Raw genomic sequence first — 26,027 nt, forward strand, 5'->3', positions numbered from 1 at the left:
ACTACACGCACTCAGATTTGAACTGGCGGCACAATAACCAGGTGATATGGGCAGAATAGTGCAAACGAAACGAAGTGATAATAAAAATTGCCGGGTTTTTACGTCCTGAAGCCACGAAACGATTATGAGAGACACCGTAGTGGAGGGCTCTGAAAACTTAGACCACCTGTTTTTTTTTCTTTTTTTTTTAACGTGCACGTAAATCCAAGCAGGGCCTCAAGCATTTTCGCCCCCATCAAAAATGCGGACGCCACGTCCGGGATACAAAACGAAGTGAATACCTTCGAGTTACAGGTAAAGTCACGATGTATTCGAGATCCACACAGAAAGGTGATACGTGAACGCAAGGAGGAGAACGGGAAGAATAGTATATCTAATATGCTACGCCTCCCCTTTTGGTGTGGAAAGAATAGAGAAAGGTAACAAGGAACAGAAAACTCGGCTACTGCAGGGGGTGCAGTGGCGTACGTGTCGTCTGCCGGTGACCGCACACTCAGTGGTAAGAACATAGCACGCACTGAGGTATGAATAATCTATTTTTCAAATTGCGCATTTTTTGCTGAAACCAACCGGACCCCCTCCCTCACCGCACTCCCAGCCCCAGCGAACAACATGACGTAAAAAAAAAAAGCCATCTCCACGAAGTGAACGATAATAGAGGACAAGTCCTCTACCATCATATATAAGGTCGCGACAAGTTGTTCTAGGGGTGATTGTATTTATACACCAATATAGACGCAAGATGTAATCATTTACGCCTCGATGCCGTTGTAAACAAGGATTACACTACCGATTGCAAAGCTGTGGGAGTCATTTCCCTTTGAAGATTACAATTTTGTGGTCGGTGAAGTACTATGTCACGAGGGGATCTTGAATTAGAGGTTGCGGTTGAAAGTTGGAGAAGGCAATGTCGATACATGTTCCGATTCGAGGTTCTCTTGCCGCCACTTGCGTGCCGTGCCTCCACTTCGCGGGCTCTCACCTCGGCGTCCACCTGTCGACGAGCCTTCTTCCCCTCACAAGGGGGGGGGGGGGTAAACAACAAGAGGGAAGGCAGGGAGGTTAACCAGGCACATGCCCGGTTCGCTACCCTACGCTGCGGGAATAGGAAGGGGGCATAAAGATGAGAGATAGAGAAAGGAAAGAGAAGAGTGCACATAATGCCTTCCAGGTGTGTACTGAATGCATCGCTTATCGTCAGCACCATGGCATCGTAACATAGTGGGTGCCTCGCAGTGGGTACATTGCACAGTGGGCACATTGCACAGCTGCGCCTCTTTAGCGTACAAGCTTGGTGATCAAGCTCCTAAAAGACAAAAAAAAACTTTTCAAGCACTCTTATACGAAACGGCTGACACGTCAATTTATTTGACGATGCTGTAAAAACACTAGCTGATTCAGAAGGAGTTTCCCACAATATTCGATTGTAAAGGGAACCGAGGGAAATTGACAAATGAACAAATATGCGCGCGCACACATATGTAGCACTCGGGGGACTGAACTTGAAGTCAACCGACTTGAACTTACGATCTGTGTAATGGGAGTTTAAAAACGCACGTTTCATGACATGCAAATAAGTACTCAGCCAGCGCGCATGCTTACGCAAACACAGAAAGAAAGAAAAAAAGAAGAAAGATCACAAGGCAATTAGGTGCACGTCATAAACGAAGACATGCTGTGACTCAAAGCATGGATGCGGAAATAACAAAACATAGAACATAGAAGAGAAGCAACAGGAGAATGTCTCAAACTTGTACAATTTTAATACAGTGACAGCGGAAAAATGCAATGGCACCGCACCTTTAGAAATGAATACAGTACTTCCAAACCTTGTGGAAATGGCATGGTTAACTAAGCACTTAACAAAGCAGGATTCCTGCATATGCTACTTCCAGTTGTGTTAGACAACTTAAAAGCCCGCGAAAGGTTGAGCGATGGCTTATACCGGGACGGGAGATTTGGATTAGTGGTGCGTTAAATTAAATAATCATCACAATTTGTATTAAAGTGATTGATTTGCATTGGCGATGTATATATTCTCTTAAACTTAAGGTTGGAGCTTTAAACAACTCGAAGAGTGTGACAATATTGTCGCGCATGTATGGTTTTATGAAGTATATAACACTGCGACACGAATGAGAATATTAATTGCAGTACGTTCACACTGATGAAAAACACTTTGTACAAAACCTGGTTGCAAAGATTATACTAAGCTGAAAAAAAATCAAGTGCAGCGAACTACGGTAGTAAATACTAGTTGGAAATAAAGATGTAGCTTATGATAGCTATGACAGAGTAGCTTATGACAGAGTTCAAGTAGCTTATGACAGAGTTTCATCCGGTGTGTGGCGTCCCCAATTTTACTGCGCAAGCGCCAGCTTTCCCCCTTTCCTCACGTGAGGAAGAGGAGGTGGGAGGGCCCTCTTCTCGTTGGGAAGAGATGGGGTGGAAGAGGTGGCCAAACGCTGCCTCCGTTTCACTTCCCTTCTCGCTGCGCTTATACTTGCTCCATAGCACTTTCCTGCATAGCAGCACTGGGTGTACACTTTGCGGTACACACACGGTATAAAAAAATAATGGGAGGGGGTGATGTAAGCGGTACACAACATATACACAACTTCACACACCAATGAAACACACACGGAAATATACAGGTGGAAACACAAGTGAACACCAGCGCTGCTTCACATCCCCCATCGTTCCTTTCAGTGGAAGATGATGTAATTTTTTTTTTGAAAGTGCATATGAAATTGTGAATGTAGATGAAATTCACTATGGAGATCGAGTGATTGTTTCAATGAATCCATGAGTACTGTTAAGCCGTAAGTGCTTTTATGGTTCAGACTTTGCTGAAAGCTTGGATTACTGTGCCTGAGAGATGAAGCGGCAATCGTACGCACGGTGCCAAGACCAAGTATTTCAACCGTGTCCCGAATAGAAACCACATATGGTACGAGTTAACGACTCAGAAATGTAGTACAGCATAAGAAGAACCATCAACTTAAAAGTATCACTTCGCTGGTTTTCTTCCGCGCAAACACTGAGAAGTAGAACAATGCTTAGTTTTGGTGATGCGTAGATAATGCTATAACGCGTGAATTGTTTTGGCCATGCCACGTAGGTTGACACCAATTCACGTGTCAACTTCACAATAAGGTTAACGTTTACTGTTCAACTGGGAGGTTAGTTTCTTGCCGCAGAAAGGAGTGTTCAGACAGCAGGTACCATTGAATATCGCATTCTGCTGACCGCAAACGTGTGTATAGTGCCACGTGTGATCTCAACATTAGAATATTTTGAATTCTCATTCGATAATGTGTGCCTACAGCTTTCTCGTTTGAAGATGAGCGGTGTATCCCACACAAATGTGAGGTGGAAAGAACCTATACTTAGTGTTAACGAGAACTGTCAAGAGTTTTGCTTCGCAAAGTTATGATATGATTGTGAGGGACGTCGTAGTGGAGGGCTCCGGAAATTTCAGCGTCCTGGGGTTCTTTAACACACCCCAAAACTTAAACACAGGATCCTCTAGCGCTCCTCTTCCATTGATATGCAGCCACCGCGGCCGAGATTCGATCCCGCGACCTTTTGGTATGCCTTCGAGCATCATAAGCGTGCGAAAATCGTGGAAGATGTCCTCGACCTCATGTGATGAGGCTTATACAGGGTGAGATTCTGTAGATGGCCCGGCCTCACCGGTGGGATCGGGAGGCGGGCAGTTGATATAGGTGACATTCAAACCGAGTCGCTTATTCCTCTGCTTCTTCTCGAGGCTTGCAAGAATATTGGTAATGTCGGTGACGAGCTTCGCGAACGAAGGTCGCTTTTTGGGGTCGTCGTGCCAGCACTTGAGCATAATGGCATACCTGGATATACACACACACAAAAAAAATAACGCAACAGTATAGATAAGCAGTTCTGGAAAGTCTTTTTTTTCGAAACGACATCACATTCATAACAGTAACTTGATGACCATGTGTCGGCTGAGTAAGGCACTGATAAGGTGCGTCGATTGCCATGCTGTTTTTCAGGGAGGTGCCACACCGTACTGATTCAAGCGAGTTGGGTGGCTAAGCTGAATCATATTCCCATGCATCGTTCCCCCTCACTTCAGAGTGTTTAGACTTTCAAATACCACGAATTATTTTTTCTTATTGATCGTTAACTCCTTGATTGTTGAAAATGACACATTATCAGCGCCCTGAGTGGCCACGGCGTATAGAGGCAACGGGCAGTGGTGACGCTGGAATCGAGACACCGACCTGACGACTGCAGTTAAACGGCGTGATTGGTGGAAGGCAACAATTATTCGTTTCTATTGTTTTCTATCAGCTGTGCCATTGTTAGATTACTGTGGAGGGAAAGTGAGCGAGTTTACATTTCGTCAGGGCAGAAGCTTGGTTGTTTCATCCGACGTCCTTGCTTGAGAAAATCTACGATGTCCCAGTTGTCCACTTCAGGATACGGCGTCACTCCACGGGTTATCAGTTCCCACAAGAGCACGCCGTACGACCACTGCGAAACAGAAAGGCCGCAAGGCACGTTGGTTACCTTGGTGTGTACTGCTTTTTCGAGATAGGGTTCAAGCCATCGGAAACGCTGTACGCGTTTCTCTTGTACGAACTTCGCACTCACCACGTCAGTCTTGTGATTGTAGATTCCTTTCTCCAAGCTCTCTGGTGCCATCCACTTGACAGGCAGCTTAGTCTTCTTGTTGTCACCGCTGTAGTAGTCCTTCTCGTAAACGTCGCGAGAGAGGCCAAAGTCGGCGACCCGAACAATAAAATCTTCACTCAGCCTGTAATTAGGACATTAATGAAAAGCAAGTTGCTTTAGCCGTTACAGGTAAAATGCTACGATAAAACTGAACTCAGTCTAACATTGCTCTGGCCCCCCGATGCAATTTAGTGCTGAACTTGTCTTGCATAAACAAAGCCAAACCTAACAAGTGTACTCATTGCTCTGAGCAATTTTTCGAAGACTGTACAAGAAGAAGAACGAAATGGGTAGGAGAACGACAATTGCTTCGCAGTTCAATGTTATTGGTTGCCTTTTTTTTTTGCTTTGCATCTTCAACGTGTTTGCTTGCCCAATTTTTGCGTTGCATTGGCTAAATATTGATTTGGTGGTGCCGTTTGATATTCTTACTCACATGCAGTTCCGAGCCGCGAGGTCCCTGTGCACAAACTTTGTTTCAGCCAAGTACTTCATGCCTTCGGCCACGTGGACTCCAAACGTTATCAGTTGTTTGACTGTTGGTGTCTAGAATGGCAAAAGTGAATATACGGGCTGATGATATGTTCCATGTATAACTCGAGGCGTCAAGGTACGCTTTCTCACAAATCCCTTCACTCAAGGGCACGCAAGTATGTATACTCGCGATTGTTGCTCACTCTAGCACATCCTTTTTGCAGCATGAAATCGACAATCTCTACTGCACTGCAAGGGTAATGTGCTGCAAATCTTCTAGGTTAAAGCATGCACGCTGGAGTAAAATAGTTTTAGGCCTCTAGCTATCCACGACCATTGAAGGTTTAGTTTTAACATTATCATTGAAATATCACACCAGTAACATCATTACTCTTCGGCCAAGCCGTGCGCCATTAAGCGTATCGTTGGCAACAGTTTGCAACAATTTTGCGTACATAAAAGCTCCCATTGTTTCGCTAAGAATTTTGATTGCTTGAAAGATATGGTACTCCACAAGAACTCATGGTGTCAGAATTAATGGTCTTAAGTATTCTGACTGAATGACAAACACGACTGAAGAAGCCCCCAAGAATGAAAAACACAGGCAAGACAAGTGGTGTCGCCCTTCTTCCAACTTACGTTAAGTCAAGGTTCTTAAAGTCGCAATCAGTGCTAGCCAATTCGATCATTTCCAGTTCTCTTGAGACGTCACAAGCTCAAGTATTACTCAAATCTGTCCTCTAGGAATCGCAACGTCATGGTTTGCAGCAGTATTCTTCTATGAAGTTATATTCTACAAAATGCGCTGCGAAGATTCCCGTAGTTCTTACGCGCAGTAACTACAGCGAAATGGTCCTCAAGCATCGCAACAGCCTTACATTTCTCTCGTCACGTATGTAGGACAACAGGTCGCCGTACTTCATGTAGGGTATTATGACCATGAGGCCGTCGGTCTCGTCGATGCTTAACCCGATGAGTGGCAGCACATTCACGTGGTGAAAGTCTTTCATGATGAGTGCTTCTTCCAGGAACGCCATGCTGTCAACCTCACCACCGCGAGAGCCTGCAGCATGGTATAAGACAGTATTACGTTCAGCCGAAATGGAAATATTGCATTTATATACTTTCTGCTTTTGTTGAATAAAAAAAAACAAGAATTTGTCAACGAACAGAGTTTATGTGAGCCGCAGGGAAAAATGGTGGACCGCCTCCTGCACTGAATGAACGAAGTGAGTATCTACAAATGACCAGTGCCGCATCCTTATACATTTTTTTATTTATCGATACTGTTAGCCCCAGTGGGGCCGTTACAGGGTGGTAGACAACAAAAGAAATAACAACAAATGTAGAAGAGATAATTGCTGCGTTCGCGAATTACTATATTTAAAAAAAAAATTCAGGCTCTGCACTTGACTCACCAAAGAGTCGAATGGCAGCGCAAAGCACATATCTGGAAAGAAAGACACTAAAATTTTCAAAGTGACGCTTCTAAGTAGAAAGAAGATGCTGAAGTTTACCTTTACCTTTTAGCGAAACGCTGGAAGTTTAAGCCTGTTGAAATGGATGTGAAATTCGTTTAGAAAACTTGATACGTTTCACTCAGCCCTTGCGAGTGACGGCACAGGACGAGAGAATACAATTCAGACAGAAGCACAACGTGGAATAGCTACTAGGAAGTTGGCTACACACCTAGGTTTTTCCTATAATCATCGCAATCTTCATGCAGACGTATCTTTTGAGTTGAACGGTTTCTCTGACGGAGGTTATCGACAATATACACGTCATCGTTTCAAAAATGGGCGATCTAGATGCATTTATAATCGCATATCAGTTAACAAACGTTCGTTATGAATGCACCTGTGCGCAGTACTTTACCATAGACACCAAACGTACCAAAATATATTACAAAACAAATGTAGTTTTTTGGCCACTACATATGACAGTGGTATTTAAGATGTGTTTGGTGGATGTGCCCATTCAAAGCACTACCAATATGTACGACAATATGCCCCGCCGCGGTGTTCTAGTGGCTAAGATACTCGGCTGCTGACCCGCAGGTCGCGGGATCGATTCCCGGCTGCGGCGTCTGCATTTCCGAGGGAGGCGGAAATGTTGTAGGCCCGTGTGTTCAGATTTGGGTGCACGTTAAAGAACCCCAGGTGGTCGAAATCTCCGGAGCCCTCCACTACGGCGTCTCTCATAATCATATGGTGGTTTTTAGACATTATAAACCCCACATATCAATCAATCATGCAAGACAATATATTGTCACGAGATTGTGACGTCAACGAAGGAAGCAGACAGTGGGTGGAAGATGAAACTGTTTATTCGGTCGTACCTGTGACCAGCCAACGAAAAGTCAGGATACAGCGATACGCACAGCACTGATAGCGGCGAACAGAGAATCGGCCGTCGGTCAGCTGACAAGTGGCGAAGCGCATCGGCACTTATACACGCGCCGCCAAATATTCTAGCGTTATCGCTAGCAGCCCCGTAGGTTCTAGAATAATCTCTAATGTTCACGAAGTGGGTGCTATATTAACAAAATGATCAATTAGAGTCTTGAAACTTCTCAAACGCTGCAGGCGCAGTTTGCGCAGAGAATTACTGACAGCGCAACAGGGTGATAATGAAAATTCAGGAAGGATTGTGGCAATGTAATAATAGCAGTTTGCTTACCGTTATGCAGCGTTTTCACGGCGACAGGTTGAACTTGACCTTTGCCTTCCAGATTCATAGTGCCAAGGTAGACGCAGCCAAAGTGACCTTTTGGAGGACAGAAAGTTTGCATGCGCTTTCAACAGTGAATAATTTTAAACGCTTCACTGATATTAAAAAAAAAAGGAGTTTACGTGCAATATCAAAATCAGCTTCTGCCGCGTCTTTTGGCTTTAGCGTGTGTGCTGCCCCAATTTTCCCAGAAGGAACGTGCCTTTTCGCCCAGTGCTATTACATTTGTTCAAATTGTGATATTTTAAATTTACGGGAAACAACGAATTACTTTCTTTTGCGAAGTTTATGCTCGTAAACTATTGCTTCACTATTAGTTCTCAACAGTTTTCACATGTTTTCACTTTGAAACAAACGCTATAGTATTTATACACATGGACAACTTGTCAGCACGAAATCCTCCCTGGACTCTACGCGCATTGCTGAGCATAACAACATAGAGAGCACGAGGGATTCCATGTTTTACCTTATGCCAGCATGCCTGCTTGCATAAACACGTTGCGGTGTATCAGTTAGTAATGTAATGGCAATCAGTCGTACAGTATTTCTAGGCAGCAACCATAAACTGTAAGTCCTCCGTCGGTGTGTGCTGAACACATTCTTTCACTACATGTTTCCCTAGAGTTATGGCGAAACATGAAGAAGTAACAACAATAAAGCGAAAGTTCAGAAAACCCCACAACATTCCATACACTGAATGACGTGTAACAGCTCCTATTCTCTTCCCGCATCGATTTGCGACACTAAGGTTATATTATGCGACTGTAACAATAATTAACTAAAGTGTGGAAGGAAAGCAGTAATGAAATAACTTAGAAATGTATGGAATACACAACACAGAAAGAAAATACAAAGGCAACGCGACGAATATAAGAAAGTATGAAGTTTCGAAGGCACCAAAAATTGACAAAAAAAAAAGCCCACGTACACAGGCATTAAGTTAATCTGCAATGGACGCGAATTATTACCCGGCTGAATTTTTCGAAGTACACAGGCTACATCCTCTAAGCTACTACAAATGATTTTCATGCTTATTTTTTATGTCGCATTAAAGGCGTTTTATACTGAATGATTTTCAGAAATCACTAAACGCACCGGAAAAAATTAACCCTGCTCTACACATACACCATGGGCGTCCGCAGGGGGGTGCAATTCATTCACTTTCCTCTTTCAGGCCCCGCCAGCACTGCCTCTGAATCCCCACTGGGCCCTCCTGCCCCTCCCTTTCCACTATGAAACACAGGTTTGCCTCCTGAAGATTACTTGCTGCCATCGCCTATGACAAACACACCTCCACAATGACACACCTTGACCGATAATAGGGCCCAGATGAAGCATCCTTCGATGAATCAGCAAGTTTTCTCTTTCAAGCATAGCTCTGGTATCGGCGTCGATGTCCAGTGGTACTTCCATCAGTGCTTGTTGGACGTCAGCGTTGCCCTCTCGAACATAGCCTGAACGGAACAAGATATCACCAAAAATGAGAATACTGAGCGTTTGGATTGAATATGACAAAAAAAATTCAGGGACGCTATCATTCGTGCATGTGGTTAAGTGGTTCCATTATATATAGTTTCTTTTTCTAGAGGCTAGAAAGACGAACTCTTCCTCTAACTCTCTGCACACTATCACAATAGAAGTAACGCAAAGAAGCTTCCAGACAAGTGTTCACGTACACGGCATGCTAATGCATGAAATTTCCCCCGCTGATCCCTTATACATCTGCACATACTGCAACGTACCAGACACAATACGTCGTACGGTATGCGGATGCGTACAAAAACTTGACACCATAGACTATCAAATAATAAACGAAAAACAGTGAGAAGTCAGGGTATCAGTCCAATACCCGAAGTAATAAGTATAGAACTTGAGCGAATGGGCACAAGAGATAGACATGGCTGCATCTCCTGTGTCCGTTCCTGAAATACGAAGGTAGATTACGTAAGGCGTACACCGAGCTTGCTAAGAGTAAAAGTTCGTTCTCTCTCTCTGCCCATGCATTTCCTTCCATTCTAGAGAGGGGTTGCCAAGTGATTACATGCCTTTCATTGAACCTCTTTGCCCTTAATGCCTTCGATGCTCTTCGCTATCGTGTTCTGAATTCGTAAGGCTCTATGCACTTTCAGGCCACAGAAATCATGAAACAAGTGTTCCGGCGTCAACTATACAAGACAATTTACGCTACAAAAATACCTTCTGTGTTTTTTTTTCGGTTTTACACAGAGTCTTCGCGTTGCATGAAATGTACAATATAACGACAACCGACAGACAATCAAGCTGAGGAAGGTATATTGGACGTAATTTGTGATGCTCATTACGAATAAGGTCTTCTGGAATTCTTCAGTCCTTGGGATGGGAACCCCTTTGTGGACGACGGAAAGTTGAAAGACTTAAATTTCTCTATAATATATATCACGGTAAGACTGGGCTAAATAAAGAGCGGTATTTAAAGACGCCTAGTTATATGTCCGAACGGAAAGATCACTTATATAAAATTAGAGAATATACCTGTCGATTGAATGTCCTTGAATAATCTTTCTTTCAAAATTCTATTAGTGACTGGAATGCTCTAAAAATACCAATATTCTCTGATTCTAATTTCCTAACAGCCATTGAAACAGCATTTTGAGCTGCTGAAATAGCCCATATATTTAACGTTGGCTTTGTACTTCTCTTGGTTGTTGATGTTTTATATGTATCATCACTGCTTTCGTTGTATAATCCTCTGTTTTGTACTTTTGTTCTAATGCTGTACTACAAGTGTTGATTTCTCCTGTATACTGTAATGCACGATTTATTTGCTTTTAATTTTGCTGTTTTGTATTTTATTTTCTACTGTAACCCCCTACAACAATGCCCAATGGGCGATGTAGGTACTTGTAATAAATAAATAAATAAATAAATAAATAAATAAATAAATAAATAAATAAATAAATAAATAAATAAATAAATAAATAAATAAATAAATATAAGTGTGTAGAAATTAAAGTAGACGGAAGGTGAACTTGCCGTCCACAGGGACCGCAGCTGCAACCTCCGAATAACGCTTCCGATGCTCTACCGACTGAACAGCAACAGTGGTAGTACTCCCGTATACATTATCGGTTATATCTGCGCATTTAAACCTGAGTGTTATTCAGCGCCACCAGTAGGCACGACAGCCAGCGTCGAACACTCTTCTTTCACCTGCTGGCATCGAGTCGCACGTGACCTAGTTACAAGCCGGCAGCTTACGAATAATCCGTCGCGTACAACCAGACGTTGTAAAGTGTGCCAGAACGAGACCCTCACTTTGAATGAACGAAAGAAGGAGATAAGACAAGTTGTTTTTTCATTCACTTGATTTCACGTTTATGTATCACAGTTCAAACAAATAACGTCTCCCACACTTTCCTTGCCTTCCTTCGGTTGGCTCTTGGTTGCCATAAATGTTATGTCTAACGAAAAAAAAAAAACGAGTCTTTAAATTCCCGTTTTTTCGTTCATCGTATGAGCTGCATATAACGGATGGTATACGCAAGCTTTGCCACAGCAAGATGTGCATGCTGGCTGAAGCTCAAAATGCATTTGGGTTTCGGATGTATGAGGCTGAGAAGAAAGTCTGCCGCTACGTAAGGCCTAGTTGTGGAAGCGAACCCGTTTTGTGGAGGAATAATACAAGTTGATTGATTGATTGATTGATATATGGGGTTTAACGTCCCAAAACCACTATATGATTATGAGAGACGCCGTAGTGGAGGGCTCCGGAAATTTAGACCACCTGGGGTTCTTTAACGTGCACCCAAATCTGAGCACACGGGCCTACAACATTTCTGCCTCCATCGGAAATGCAGCCGCCGCAGCCGGGATTCAAACCCGCGCCCTGCGGGTCAGCAGCCGAGTACCTTAGCCACTAGACCACCGCGGCGGGGCAGGAATAATACAAGTGTGTCAGCCATAAACTTGAGAAGAGACGACAACACTTGAAATAAATAAATAAATAAATAAGTAAATAAATAAATAAATAAATAAATAAATAAATAAATAAAAAACGAAGCTCTTCTCCGTCATCTGACTTCCTATACAATTCCCCGTGTCATTACCGCATAACACTCGTTGCTTGATATGCCGTCGAAAAAAAAAGTGTCTGTGACAACTAGCTCGCTAGAGACACAAGTGCCCTCACGACTGGATGCTTCAGCCGAGGAGTCAGTCTTATTGTGACGCTTGTCGAGGGTAACGATGCAGTCGGTGCGCCAGGTGCCTCCTTTGTCGCGTTGACGGCGGCGGTGGCGGCGGCACACGATCGATACCACGCCGGCAAGCACCACTGCGACCACGGCAGCCCCCGCTGAGCCGGCGATAGCGTCAATGGGAGGACCTGGCTGCTCAGCGGCCACCAGCTTAACAACACCAACCGGGTAACTCTGTCCCGCATGCACCACCTGTTCAAACGAAACGGGCGCTTAGAGTTCAGACAACACATGTGCTCTGAACCACTCTATCACTTTTGAAGAGAGAGGAACAGAGATAAAAACTTATTAATTTTTGGCAGATTGATGGGATAACTCTCGTCCAGGAGCCAATGGAACTACAAACATTTAGAAAAACTGCAGCGGACGCAGATACCACATGAGTGCGTCGGTGCACCTATATACATGCATCACCGTCCAAACCACTGAAAACTTCCATAGATGCCCAATTCTTTCGCGCCTGGTTGTTTCTGTGACGTCAAACACGTTACAGAGTTTCAGATCGACGAAATGCCGACGCATGTACATCTCACTGGTTTTTGATTGAAAACTTGTTCTTGGCAAATTTACGCGAATATTCCTTTAGTACTTCTCGGGGAAACGTAACTTCTAGTAGGGGTCAATGACTAAATTTTGATTATTATTATGCATAGCCTTTACATTAGCATCAGCAAAGTGCTAACACTTGCAGGAAAACCACCTAGCCCGACTCTTTCGTACATATGAACAGCAGGACCACCACAGTTTTGTGGGTGGCACTTGTATCTTCGAAGTCTTTAAATTTTTTGGTCTGTCTGTCTCTCCGTTGGTCTGTCTGTGGAACGCTTCATTTTAACCCCTCGTTCAACACCCACCTATCTTGAAATGTCAGCAGCGTTCATACTTGCGAACATTGTCAATCAAAAAGCGAATATTGATTGGTTGATATGTGGGGCTTAACGTTCTAAAACGACCATATGATTATGAAAGATGCCGTAGTGGAGGGCTCCGGAAATTGCGACCACCTGGGGTTCCTTAACGTGTACCCTAATCTTAGCCCACGGGCCTACAGCATTTTCGTCTCCATCAAAAATGCAGCCGCCGCAGCCGGGTCGGCAGCCGAGTACCTTAGCCACTAGACCACCGCGGAGGGGCAAAAAGCAAATATTATGCATATCTAAGGTGCAACATCCGTACGCAAAAGTTAGTCAATGTGTTATTTTATTTAGAAAACGAATAGATAAGCAATTCTAAAAAAATGCAGTGTTTATTACGTTGTGCTGAAAGTGCGGTGCTAGGAATGAAAAAGCGCGTGTTTCCCGCACTTTGATAAAGAAAATCAGCGGCTTCAACTAAAACTAGAATTACTTTATATGATACATTCAGGTAGCATACAGGTAGTATATGCTAACTTTGGGTAGTATATGCTACATATAGGTAGCGTATACAATAACATTACACTGTCCCGGTGGTGCCGCCTACCAGTGGCTTTGCGTTTTCAACACTTCAGTTGTTTTCCCGTTACTTCCATATGGCGACATATCTCACGCAGGGCCTCTAGGCACAATACTATCTTCTTTCGACGTAATTTTCAGCGAAGCACGAAGATACGCGGCCAATGATTTTTTCTATGTGCTCTGTCGGGAAAGATAAACGCTTAAACAAGTAAATTCTCTCGTATTGCCGCTCGCACTGCACTCCTCTGGCTACAGGTGTTGGGGTGGCGTCAAGTAGGTCACGCCTTCCCTCACAGCGCACGCGTTGACGTCACTCTCTCCCGAGCCTGTCGCCGCTCGCCACGTATCAAATTCCTCGCTGCACCTTTTCGACCACTCACAATACTCGATTCGCTCAAAGGATTTCAAGCGGGACGGTCGTGCCCCCGCGATCTCCCACGACAGCGTAGCTCCCACCGGTTGGTTCGCCCTCCGCGGTCTCCTGACGCCGTGAAGCTCTCGCTGTGTAGTGCCCCCTCCATGGACGGCTACTGCCAGATCCCTACTCTCCTATCTTCTTCTTCTTCTGTCGCTTGCCTGTCCTACTTCTTCATCTATTTTCCACTATTCTTTTTATCCCTTCTTCCCTCCACCCCTATAAGGCGCTGTGCCTTGTCACCCAAGAAGCAGGCAGAAATCAGGTGCTTTTTTCCTCTTTTCAAGAACCACGCACCACTCATCACGTGTGCATCATCTCACCCACGCCACCTCTCTCCATCTGTCGGCCAGAAGAAACCGCGAGCTGGCGGGTGCGCGCGCTGCGCGTGTTTCAAGATTCTCGCTGTGGCAACAATGTGGACAGCGTGCCACTGCTTGCCGCACGATCGCGCCGACGGGCGGGACGCCATCGCGGCATGCTTCCCGCTAGTGTGCGTGTACCTTTTCCGGCTATTGTTGGCGTTGCGAGGGTTAGCGAAGCCGATCACCTTCGCGAATGACGACCAACGAGGCGCGAGCCAGGGAAGCCGAACGCGAGCGTCGGCAGTGGAAGACTAGCGACACTGGCGAGGTTCGAGTCGAGAACACCTATCGCATTCGTGAGTACAGACAGCGCGCGGGTAACAGCGACGAGACGCGAGCCAAGGAAGCCGAGCGCAAGCGTCTTCAACGCGTCCCGACTCCCGTGTCTTTCCGTTAAAAAAAAAAAAACGTTTGCTAGAGTGAACGCTACACCGAGTTTCGCTTCAAACCATTCTTCCAGCACCCACGTCGACACCCGTTTCAACCAGGATAACGCCATGCGCACCCCTGCTACCTCGTACCCCATCAGGTTTCCCTTCAGGAAGATGGTCTATAGGCACAATTCAGTGAAGTTTTCAAGTTAAGGTCCCTAGATGAAACAAGTTTTCAAGGTAGCGACACCCTCCTTTTTCCTCCTCGCTTATTTGCCTGAAGCGCCCCCTAGAAGGTTTAAAACTTTCATCCAAAAGCGAATGTTTGGGTTCTGTTGCTACGGTGAATAGATGTAAATGAAACGAAATGGAACGAAATAAGACGTAGAATAAACAGTTACCTTTATGAACATAAACGGCACAACACAAGAGCAAGCGGGATGTGCGTTACTCAACCGGCAACGTTGGGCAGTTCTATACTTTACACCACTAGCCATGGCGTCTCGCGTAGTACATTTTAGTTCCACGGCCACGGTATTTCGTCCAGTTCCAACTAGTCCACTTCTCCGATTGTGTTTTGTTCGTGCTGTGACACAGTGGACGTGCTTCTTGCTGGATACAGGGCGTGACGTTGTGACGATTGATTACAACCGGCTTGTGCACACGCAAGAAAAAAAAAACTACGACCAGACTGGTACGAACACTCGTCCAGCAGCACTGCGATGACGTTTTTCTTTTTAAATGTACCCATTTGGACAAACGTGATGCCAAGCGATTCTGATGCGGTGCTGGCAACTTTTTGAAAAGTGAGAGTTCTACTGGTGAGGTGTCTCGAAGCAGCGCGTTTCGGCTCAAGCGGGAACTGGCCAAGAATGAAATGTTTCTGAAGGTGCGCTGATTACAACCTACAGCTGTTCTGTATACGTGCATACCCACATGTATTTGTACCAACTGGCATGCACTAGACACGCATTAGACGCGCGCCTGGCGTTTCAATAAAAACCGACAAGTGAACTCGCTTCGCAGATCTGCGTCGACGTACGTTGACGGAGTTGCACGAAAGTATTCGCGTGAAATGGTTCATAGTTGCACTTCATGGTGCGCTTCATCTCGGAAAGCACGAGGTAAGTTGAAGAGAGCGAAACCATTTTTTGTTGTTTACGGCAACGCAGCATTGCTGAAAAACGCAGATGTTGCATTGAACGAACATGGCGAAACAATCTTGGTCGACTTAGCGCCCACCGAAACGCTCCTCCTCTTCAGTTTATGTTCTGGCTACGATTTTGTCTTTGGTCACGGTGAGAATCCGGCTGGAGCCATATGCGCATGCGTACTCGTTTTGAACCTTTTGCATAATAATAAATAACATCACCAGCCATTTGCAAGATCAAGTGCAAGTAATGCACCAATTACAGACGCGGATATCAGAGAAAAAGAAGAGTAATCGAGAGAGTGAGGAGGACGGCTCGAGAACAATGAGTGACGCTACCTTGTTTCATCTAGGGACCTTATTTCCAGTCTGCCTGCAGCGCCAGAATACATAGCCTAGCGGATAAAAAAAGTAACCTTGAGCAACACCACCTAGACTAATATAGTCTAGGTGGTGTTGCCTTGAGACAGCCTTCATGAAAATAGAATGCGACGCGTGCGTTTCGCGCCCTGCACCTTGTTATGCCTGCGAGTCGACAGCGAACGTCCTTGCCTCTGAAAAAGGCAATCTGTGTCAAGGCCAGCCCGCGAGCCAGCCTGACGCGATCAACAACTCAACGGCGTCATCACGCCACGGCGCCTTTCTGGCGCGCACGTGCGGTGAGTCACCTCAGCAAGCGACCCGTCGAGTAAACAACCGGCGTCTTCCTGTCTGGCGGAGAGACGCTCTAGGTGCCGACCAGTGCGGACGCGCGAAGATCGGCTCCTGCTTTCAAGAATGCTTTCCTGTGGTATTCACGAATTTGTCGCCGAGTTTTCAGTTCCATCGTGTGCCTAAGTTCTCAAGGACTCAGCAGATACCACCTTTGTGCTGGTGAGTGGAACTTTAAACCGTTTTGGGGGCATTTTTACACGGCAACGCCACCGGGGGATTCAAGCCTAACAACCAAGGAGGCGATTGTCGCCGATGCGCCGACCCGGCGCCAACGTGACGCAACGCTCTGCGCGTTCCAGAACCTGCAACTGAGAATGGAATACCAAGTAGATGGAGAGGACATCTCTCTAGAGGATTGCACGGAAGAAATGGGTTGGAAGGAAGCCGAAACGAGACGCTCAAGGAATAAGCAAGCCACGGTTAGCGTTCCTGCTGCCAAGGGTTCGACCAAAGCTGGCATTGCGGGAGACGCTCGAACCAGTCGTAGTAGGTATGATACCAAGCACACAATCGTGCGAGCTGGACGCATGCAGCCACTAACCAAGGACTTGAGCAAAATTGTGCTACGACCACGTGGAGGATTAAATATCTCGAGAATTGGCACTGCAGCCGTGGAAGACGCGATAGTATTGGCGGCCGGCATCAAAGAGGAGGAGGCCATGCAGGACATCATCTGTTCCAACTTGCAGCAGAACATGATGGTGGCGAGCACTCCGGACCAAGAGAGAGCTTCAAGATACCTCAAGTTCAAGCAAATTGACATTGGAGGCAAAGTTTTAGAGGTTAGCGCGTACGCCACGGCACCCCACGATACTTGTAAAGGAGTGATTCACAGGATCCCCGTAAGCGATACTCAGGACATTTTGACCCGAAAGACTGTGAACGCGAAGAACCCGCTCGCGCTGTAGACCAAGAAAATCAAGGACACCGGTACAATCATCATAGCATTCGAAGGACACAAGGTGCTCAGATTCGTGAGATATGGACCTTCACTTTTGCAGTGCTCCCTTTACCACAAGAACATCGATATTTGTTACGTCTGTGGAAAGCTGGGACATCGGTCTGACGTCTGTCCGAACCCAGCTGAAACCATCTGCAGAGGCTGCGAGATCAAGAACCCAGATAGCCTGCACCAGTGCAATCCAAGATGCAGGCTGTGTGACGGTCACCATCCCACGGCAGACAAAGAGTGCAAGAACAGGTTCTTAGTGCCATGCGTCGTCAGACGCAGACGTTGGGAAAGATCGCGAGCAGCCGCAGAAGCCAGGGACGCATCAATCACATCGAGTCCAGACATCAACGACAAGCAGCTTATTCCAGCCTACGGGACCCAGAGCATCCAGACTACTCAAGAACAGCAAGGGCGGCCCCACTCCAGGGGGAGGTCGCGTTCCAGAAGAGGTTCTAGGCCCAAGGCCCGCTCCCAATCACGGGGGCGCTCGAGTTCTCAAGGTCACCATCAGGGTCGAGATCAGCCTGGGCGGCACCCGAATGGCCAGCTGCCTGGCGTTCAGTTCGAGATCACGGCTTCACACCCGGGGAGGACGCCTGCAGTTGCATCGAAAGGCAGCTGGGCTGAGCGAGTGCGCAACGGCGCGGCAGAGGTGATGACAGGTAAGCTGCCAGAGCATGATAGAATTGCACAGCTAGAGCAAGAAAACGCGAGACTTACAAAATCGAATGAGAGGCTATCAGCTGAGTTAAAGGAAATTAAAATTCTTCTCACTAAGGTAACCAGCGCGCAGTCTTCCCAGCCAATGCCTCAGCCAGTCGATGTCCCTGTGGCTGAAAACGTGGGGGACTCGAGAACCACAAAAAAGAGGGCAGTCATGGCAGAACACGCGGAAGCCAACCAAACAAGCATGTCCGATATGAAGGAGGTCCTTGACACGCTCAGCAAAGTAGTAGCCAATCTTAGCGAGCAGATGGGTAGGCTACAGTCAAGCGTGGTGGCACTGGAAGAGCATATGACTTTGCGCATTACAAAGGTCGAAGCATATATGCACAATACAGCAAGGCCTCCTCATGCACCAAACTCACCCATTCGGCCACCAATACTAGTGGTACCAAAGCTGTCGACAGGTACAGCATCAGGCTCTGGCCGCCCATGTAATAACCATGATGGCAGTGCTACGTGAAGCATTTCGTATCTGGAAATGGAACTGTAGAGGTTACCTTAAAAAGAAGGGAGCCCTACAGCAGTATATCAGGAGCAGCCAAGAAAAGCCTCATATTATATTATTACAAGAAACCCTTTCACCGCAAGCAACGTTGCCTGGATTCCGGCCTGTAATAGGGGATACTGAAGGGAGGGGAGTCTGCACCTTCGTCAACAAACTAACGCACGTAACCCACGACCTCAAGATAGAAGCAGGCCGGTTGGAACACGTCATGGTAGAGATCGTGCCAGGTACCAGCAACCGTCAGAGCATTTTCATTCTTATTATATACAGCAGTCCAAAGGAACATAAGCAAGGGTTCAAGACGGTTATAAAGAAAGCTGTTAATATCGCCGGGGAATGTCCACTCGTCATAGCAGGTGATTTCAACGCCCCTCATCATACATGGGGTTACAAGTACAACACTGGGAAAGGAAATCGACTTTGGCAAAGTGCCAGTGAACTTGATCTCACCCTAATCACAGACCCCAGCCTACCGACAAGGCTTGGTACATCTTGCTGCAGGGATTCCACCCCGGACCTTACATTTGTAAGGAACATCAAGAAGGCCTAGTGGATGAACCTTGCTGTAGACCTAGGGAGTGACTACTGCATTCTTGCCACTACCTTCTCCGTGGAGCGTAAAAAGCAGAGAGAATTCCACTTCACAGACTGGGATAAGCTCAGGAAGATAAGGATGGAAAGGGAACAAGATGGCCACAGACAAGGCTTGGAGCAGTGGGTCAAACATAATTAAGATGACATCAGATCCGTCTCCCCCACCATTACAACAGATTTTCCGGTTGAAAGAATGGATAGCCGGCTCGCTCATCTTCTTGAGGCAAAACAAGCACTACTGAATTGTTGGAAGGGTCAGCGCCTGAACCGAAGACTGAGGAAGAAGATAGCTGAGGTAAACAGATCAGTCGAGGAACATTGTCGCGCACTATCCAGGCAGCAATGGGATGAAATCTGCAACTCTGTCGATGGTCAGATGCGCAATGGCAAGACATGGAATATGTTAAAGCATCTCCTCAACTAAAACACCACCAAAACAAATCAAAAGCATGTTATCGCTCGAATTTTGCACAAAGAGATAGGGCGCACTACAGAACAGCAAGTTGTGCAGCGGCTCGTGCATAAGTACCTCCCAATCAAAAGAGGATTGGCACCACCAAGTAGACAGTACCAGGGCAGGCCCAATCCAGGTCTTGAGGGCGACTTTAACATCGAGGAGATCAGAAGAGCCTTGCATGATCTCAACGGCAGGTCAGCCCCTGTCCCGGACGGTATATCAAACAAGGCCCTTCGTAACCTTGATGATAATTCAATTGAAACCCTGAAGGATATGATCAATGCAGCATGGAAAGAAGGCAGGGTGCCAGAGCAGTGGAAGCAGGCCAGGACGATCCTTATTCCTAAGCCAGAAAAGCCCCCTAACTTGGACAACATGAGGCCAATATCCTTGACATCATGTATCGGCAAGGTAGCAGAACATGCCATACTGCACGGGATAAACAAGTACTTGGAAGATAACGACATATATACACACAATATGGTTGGATTCAGGGCAGGGCTATCCACACAAGATGCATTGAAGCTTATCAAACACCAGGTCATCGACAACGAAACGAGAGACGTGAGAGCCATTCTGTGCCTAGATCTAGAAAAAGCGTTTGACAACATCCACCACTCATTCATACTCGAAGAAATTTCCAAGCTTGGTCTGGGGAAAGCCTTCTATGGCTACGTATGGTCCTTTCTTACAGATCGGAAAGCCGTGATGAAGATTGCAGATATCGAGACCGCAACAATCGAACTAGAAGCAAGGGGCACGCCGCAAGGGGCAGTGATTTCACCAATGCTGTTCAACATTGCCATGATTGGACTGTCAAAGAAATTATCGAGCATTGAAGGATTGAAGCACAGCATCTACGCAGATGACATAACCATCTGGTGCACAGGTGGAAGCGAGGGGCAGATTGAGAGCGCCCTGCAAGAGGCGATTGACACCGTAGAAAAGTACCTTCGTCCTTCTGGGCTCAAGTGCTCCTCGAGTAAGTCAGAACTTTTACTCTATAGGACTGCACGCCGGGGACCGAAACCCAGGGGATGGAAGCCGTTAAACCAGATAGACATCCACCTCCAAACAAACCAAGGGGATTCCATCCAGAGGGTCGACTCCATCAAAGTCCTGGGCATGCTGATAGAGTCTACCGGCACCAACAGCAAATCTATAGCCAAGTTAACTTGGAAAACAGACAGTGCGGTGCACCTCATACGCAGAGTGGCCAACAAAAGAAATGGGATCAAGGAAGACAACCTCATCAGGTTGATGCATGCGTTTGTTCTAAGCCACTTCACGTACGAGGCAGCAATGCACAACTGGTCAAGAGCAGAGTCCGAGACACTGAATGTGCTCCTCAGAAAAGATCTCAAGAAGGTCCTGGGCCTATCCATACATACCAGCACCGAGCGTCTGCTTGAGCTTGGCATTCACAACACGCTCGAAGAAATAGCAGAAGCCCAAGAGAGAGCGCAGTTTGCAAGGTTATCTACAACAAGGTCGGGGAGAACGATCCTGCAGGAGCTGGGCCAACACCCAATGGCAATCAGGCACAATTACAATGATATCCCCGACAACATCAGGGAGAATATCACGGTGTCTCCTATACCAAGAAACATGCATCCAGAACACAACGTCGGAAGAAGAGTAGCGAGGGCCAGGACTATACTTCGTCAAGTCTCAAACGAGGAACGAGGGGTCGTATTTGTTGACGCGGCTTCCTACGCCAATGGGAAAGCGTTTGTGGCAGTGGTGGTCGATGGGGCTGGCCATGTCGTCAACGCAGCGATGGTCAAGACGAAAGACCCAATCATTGTGGAACAGGTGGCCATCGCCTTAGCACTCAAGATGGATAACATTGAAGTTGTCTACAGTGATTCCATGGCAGCACTACGGGCGTTCGCCAAGGGGACAGTCTCTCAACAAACGCTGAGAATACTGCAAGGCAAGAACATAACGCATCATCTTCTGAGTTGGTTCCCAGCTCACCTTGGGCAAATCAACGATTCCCCTCCCAATCTCAATGAAGCAGCACACGAGGCGGCGCGAGAATTCTCCAAACGCGCCTCCCCGGGGATGCGTTCTACCGGTGAAGGGGATAAACGGGAAATTCTTACAACATATAACGAGCTCACTAAACATTTATACCTGTCTAGAAGGATTTTCCCTCCACCTCACAAAAATCTAACCCGGCCCCAAGCACGTACATTAAGGGTTCTGCAAACGCGGATGTACCCTACTTTGAATATGTTACACATTATGTACCCTGACCTATACCCAAGTAATCTTTGTCCACATTGTGGGGAAATAGTTTCATTAGAACACATGCTCTGGCAGTGCACAAAATTCGCTCATTTATCGCACATCACCTCTGCCAGATGGGAGGCGGCAATCCGCAGCTCATTCTTGGCAGATCAGCTCTGGGCTGTCCACCAAGCCCGCGAGGCGGCTGAGGAGCTTGGCATCTCAGTCCCCACGTGGGAGCTGCCCGCAGCACAGTGATCTGTGTTTTGGAGGACCAAATAAAAGTTTATCCAATCCGATTCCTGTCTGGCGGCTGACGCAATGCGCGGCGACGTCACTCGTTCTTGGGTGCAGCCACCTGCAGCGCAGCCTCTCCAGATTCGATGAGAAAGAAGGACGTGGCCCAGTGGCGACCTCATTGGAGGATTCTGACCTCGTGACCAGCGGCGCTTCTGGTTGGACGTTTGGGTTGGACCCGGGGCATATAAAAGAAGCCCTGCGGCGCGTCGAGAGCAGACCCCTTTGACAGCAGACCCATTTGAGAGTAGAGCTATGTGTTTGAGAGAAGAGCTCGGCTCTTCGTGTCTCTGTCGGCCCCAGTGCCGAATTTGTAACGCATCTGTATATATGCTGTACATAAACCTTGTTTAACTCACCGTCGTCTCGTCCGCTCGTCTATCAGCTCTGCGCAGAAGCAGTCGCGAGCTGAGAAACCTACGCTACCAAACGGCTGGTGACCTTCCCGGTGGAATTCGAAGCAGTGGCGCCTTCGAGACCGTGTTGGCGTCGCCGTCTTTCGAAACAGTGGTTGCAGCGGTGAGATTTCGAGGCGCCCTTGGTAACGTCGTCGGAGGCGCGCGTCGTAACAGTGGTGGCAGCGGTGGGATGCGTCGCAACAGTGGTTGGCAGCTGCGGGATCGGATGGCGTCAGCGACATCGATGCGGTGAGTGCCTGATGTTTTCCCCTCAGTTCACCAGACTACTCTAGCTCAGGTTGTAGTAGTTTAGAGAAGGGCTGTGTGAAGCATTGAAGTGAGCTTTGATCGTTTCAAGCAAAGTCGAAGTGCTTTGAAACCAAAGTTAATGCGGAGGGGGTAAACACGGGAGTGTGAAAAATTGCTTGCGCGTCTTGCTAGTTGACTTATAGTGGGTACGGCAAGTAAATTATTAACAGGGGCAAACAGCAAGAGGCTAGTGTGAACGATGGAGAACCTTAAAGCGAAGGAACTCATCGAAATTAGTGAGGAACTCGGCATTACTTTGGGCCATGCGAAACGAAAACAAGCGATCCTTGAGATCAGGAGAGATGAAGGAGTTTCGGCTGAGGAAGTCGATGAGGCCTGGGAGGATATCAAAGCATGCCGCGAAGAGGCTGAAAGGCGAGAAGTTCGTGAATAAGCTAAAAGGCGAGAAGCTGGCGAACGTGAAGAAGCTGTAAGGCGACAAGCTCGCGAACGTGAAGAAGCCGAAAGGCGAGAACGTCGTGAGCGCGAGGAGGCCGAGAGACAGGAGCGCCTCAAGTTGAAACGAATAGAATTGGCAATACTACAGTGTTCGCAGGCGCCTAGCGCAGCTTCTCCAACAGTTCAGGTCAGCGGTTTTAAAATTCGGGACCAACTGCCACTGTTCGTAGTAGGCGAGGACATGGTGAAGTATCTCGTCAAGTTTGAACACGTCTGTGAGCGAAACGCTTTGGAGCGGTCTCTTTGGGCGCAGAACCTGTTAGCTCTTCTTCCCGGCGAAGTGTCCGACGCGATAACTTGCTTGTCGAGGGAAGCGTTTGAGAGCTATGACGAGGTTAAGGAAGTGCTCTTGAGACGTTATAAGTTGTCACACGAGGCTTTCAGGCAAAGGTTCCGGTATGCTAAAAAGGGGAATGAGTCACACGTTGACTTCGCGTTTCGTCTTAAAGCCGATTTATTTGAATGACTCAAGGGCGAAGGTGTTTATGACGACCGCGATAAAGTGGTGGAATGCGTTGCATTGGAGCAATTCTACCGCTGCATCGAGGAGAATGTCAAACTTTGGCTGCAGGACAAACTTGGGGAAGTACAGCTAAACAAGGCAGCAGAGTTAGCTGAGGAGTATTATACTCGCCAAAAGTTACATAGCAGGGGAGTGCGCGTTGAAAAGGATGAAAGGAAAGAGGGCTTTTCAAGGAAACCTCATCAACGGAAACCCGCTCCGCACCGTAATTTCAAGAAGGACCCGTCTCTTACGAATGACACTGTAGGGGAAGGGCAAACGGAAGCGGAGAAATCGAGTGAGGTTTCTACCACACGGTCGTTTGAATCACGGAAGCCGCTAATCTGCTACAACTGCAAAAAGGAAGGACACATCGCGATAAACAGTCAGGAAAAGTTTGCTTTCGCAACAATCCGAGAATCAGAAAAAAACATGCGGTTGTTGGAGCCCTATCTCCAAGAAATTAGGCTGAATGGGAAAACGTGCCGAGCACTTAGAGACTCAGCGGCAACCATGGATATTGTCCATCCTTCATTGGTGTCTCCGGATGACTTTACAGGAGAATGCGCGCGGATCAGGCAAGTCGCCGAGGAGCAGAGTGTTTGCTTACCAATCGCCACGGGTGTCATTGAAGGCCCGTTCGGTAAGTTTCGCACCGAAGCGGCTGTGTCTGCCGCGCTAAACGATCATTTTCCTTATCTTTTCTCTAACAACTCAGAGCAGCTTCTTAAAGAGCATGGTAAATCGTTCTTCCCCAACTTAGCGTACATGGCCCTCACGCGATCGCAAGCGCGGAAGCTTTCGCAGGAGCTTGATCTGGTTCAATGCGGTGAACTCTCAAGTGACCTTGTCGGCGGGTCGACGGAACCTCAGAGAGAAAAATTTCCGCGTGAGTCATGTGAGCAGTCACGCGAGCGGCCCGTCGCCAAAGTGACCGGCGCGGTTTCCGTAGCATGGGGAGACGACATGGCGCCATCGAATCAGAGCGAGAGGGCTGCAACGCTCTCGCCTGTAGCGGAAAGTTGGAGTGAGCTGTCGAGGGTTGATCGAGAAACGCCCATTCGAGAGCAGCGTGCGGATCTCTCGATTAAAGGGCAAGTGGAAAGCCACATGAAAGTTTCACAAGTGTTGTCGAGAGAGTACTATGACAAATCGGCGAAGAAGCGCGCTTTTGAAGTAGGAGGTCAGGTAAAGCTGCTGCAGCCGTCCAAAAGGAACAAGCTTGAGGTTCATTGGGAAGGGCCCGCCAAAGTAATATCTAAGCTTTCCGATACGAATTATGAAGTGAAATTAAGAAGGCGGCCGAACAAAATTTACCACAGTAACTTGAAAGCAGTCGTAAATCTGCTGTTTAATGCTTCAGAGGAAGAGGGAGCAGAAATTTTGAGTTCTAGTGAGGTAATCGAAAAGGAATCGGAAGTAATCTTGGAGCAATTGAACCTAGAGCCTAGGTTAAGTGAAGTCCAGAAGGAGGACCTGAAAACGATTGTTTCCAAGTTTGGATACGTGTTTTCTGACCGTCCCGGAGACACGACGGTGATCGAACACGATATAGAGCTAACTTGTGAGGAGCCAATCCCTAGCAAACCGTATCGTTGTTCCCCCGTGCAACGTCGCAAGTATGAGCAGCTGTTGGTACCGCATAGGTATCGTCGCCTAAAAGTGGCCGGTTACTGAGATGGAGCATGATGCTCCAACAGCTCAACTTTGACGTTCGCTACAAAAAAAAAAAGGAAAGCTAAACGCTAATGCAGGTGCATTGAGCAGTGCGTTCTAGCTAGTACCTTCTCCACCTTTCGGTTTCTCGCTGGCGATTCGGGGCAAAATTTTGTCCTCATCACGACCTGGGCTGAGCGCTCTCGTTCAGAGTGATCTCAAGGGGCCAACTTTATGTGGTATTCTAATTCGTTGCGTTGTTTTAAGTGTGAAAATTCGAGTTCTTATTTTAAGAGTCTTGTGTCCCACATGTGCCTCTTGATGTAGAGGG

The 26,027-nt window shown here is 47.0% G+C and overlaps 1 protein-coding gene across 4 annotated transcripts in view; it reads right to left on the reverse strand.

Moving 5' to 3' along the window:
- Positions 1-1,333: 1,333 nt before the first annotated feature.
- The window catches only part of LOC119173844 (hepatocyte growth factor receptor), a 98,739-nt gene continuing 74,045 nt past the window's right edge, over positions 1,334-26,027 (reverse strand). For all 4 annotated transcript variants that reach the window (XM_075895561.1, XM_075895559.1, XM_075895558.1 and 1 more), the window contains 8 exons: positions 12,089-12,347; positions 9,228-9,374; positions 7,870-7,956; positions 6,069-6,253; positions 5,153-5,262; positions 4,636-4,798; positions 4,379-4,515; positions 1,334-3,866 (listed from right to left, as the gene is read on the reverse strand). In XM_075895561.1, coding sequence (XP_075751676.1) covers positions 3,659-3,866; positions 4,379-4,515; positions 4,636-4,798; positions 5,153-5,262; positions 6,069-6,253; positions 7,870-7,956; positions 9,228-9,374; positions 12,089-12,347 — 1,296 coding nt within the window. In that variant the 3' untranslated portion in view covers positions 1,334-3,658. The remainder of the gene's footprint in view (positions 3,867-4,378; positions 4,516-4,635; positions 4,799-5,152; positions 5,263-6,068; positions 6,254-7,869; positions 7,957-9,227; positions 9,375-12,088; positions 12,348-26,027) is intronic.

The sequence above is a fragment of the Rhipicephalus microplus genome, chromosome 5 (assembly GCF_043290135.1).
Source record: "Rhipicephalus microplus isolate Deutch F79 chromosome 5, USDA_Rmic, whole genome shotgun sequence".
NCBI classification, from domain to species: domain Eukaryota; kingdom Metazoa; phylum Arthropoda; class Arachnida; order Ixodida; family Ixodidae; genus Rhipicephalus; species Rhipicephalus microplus.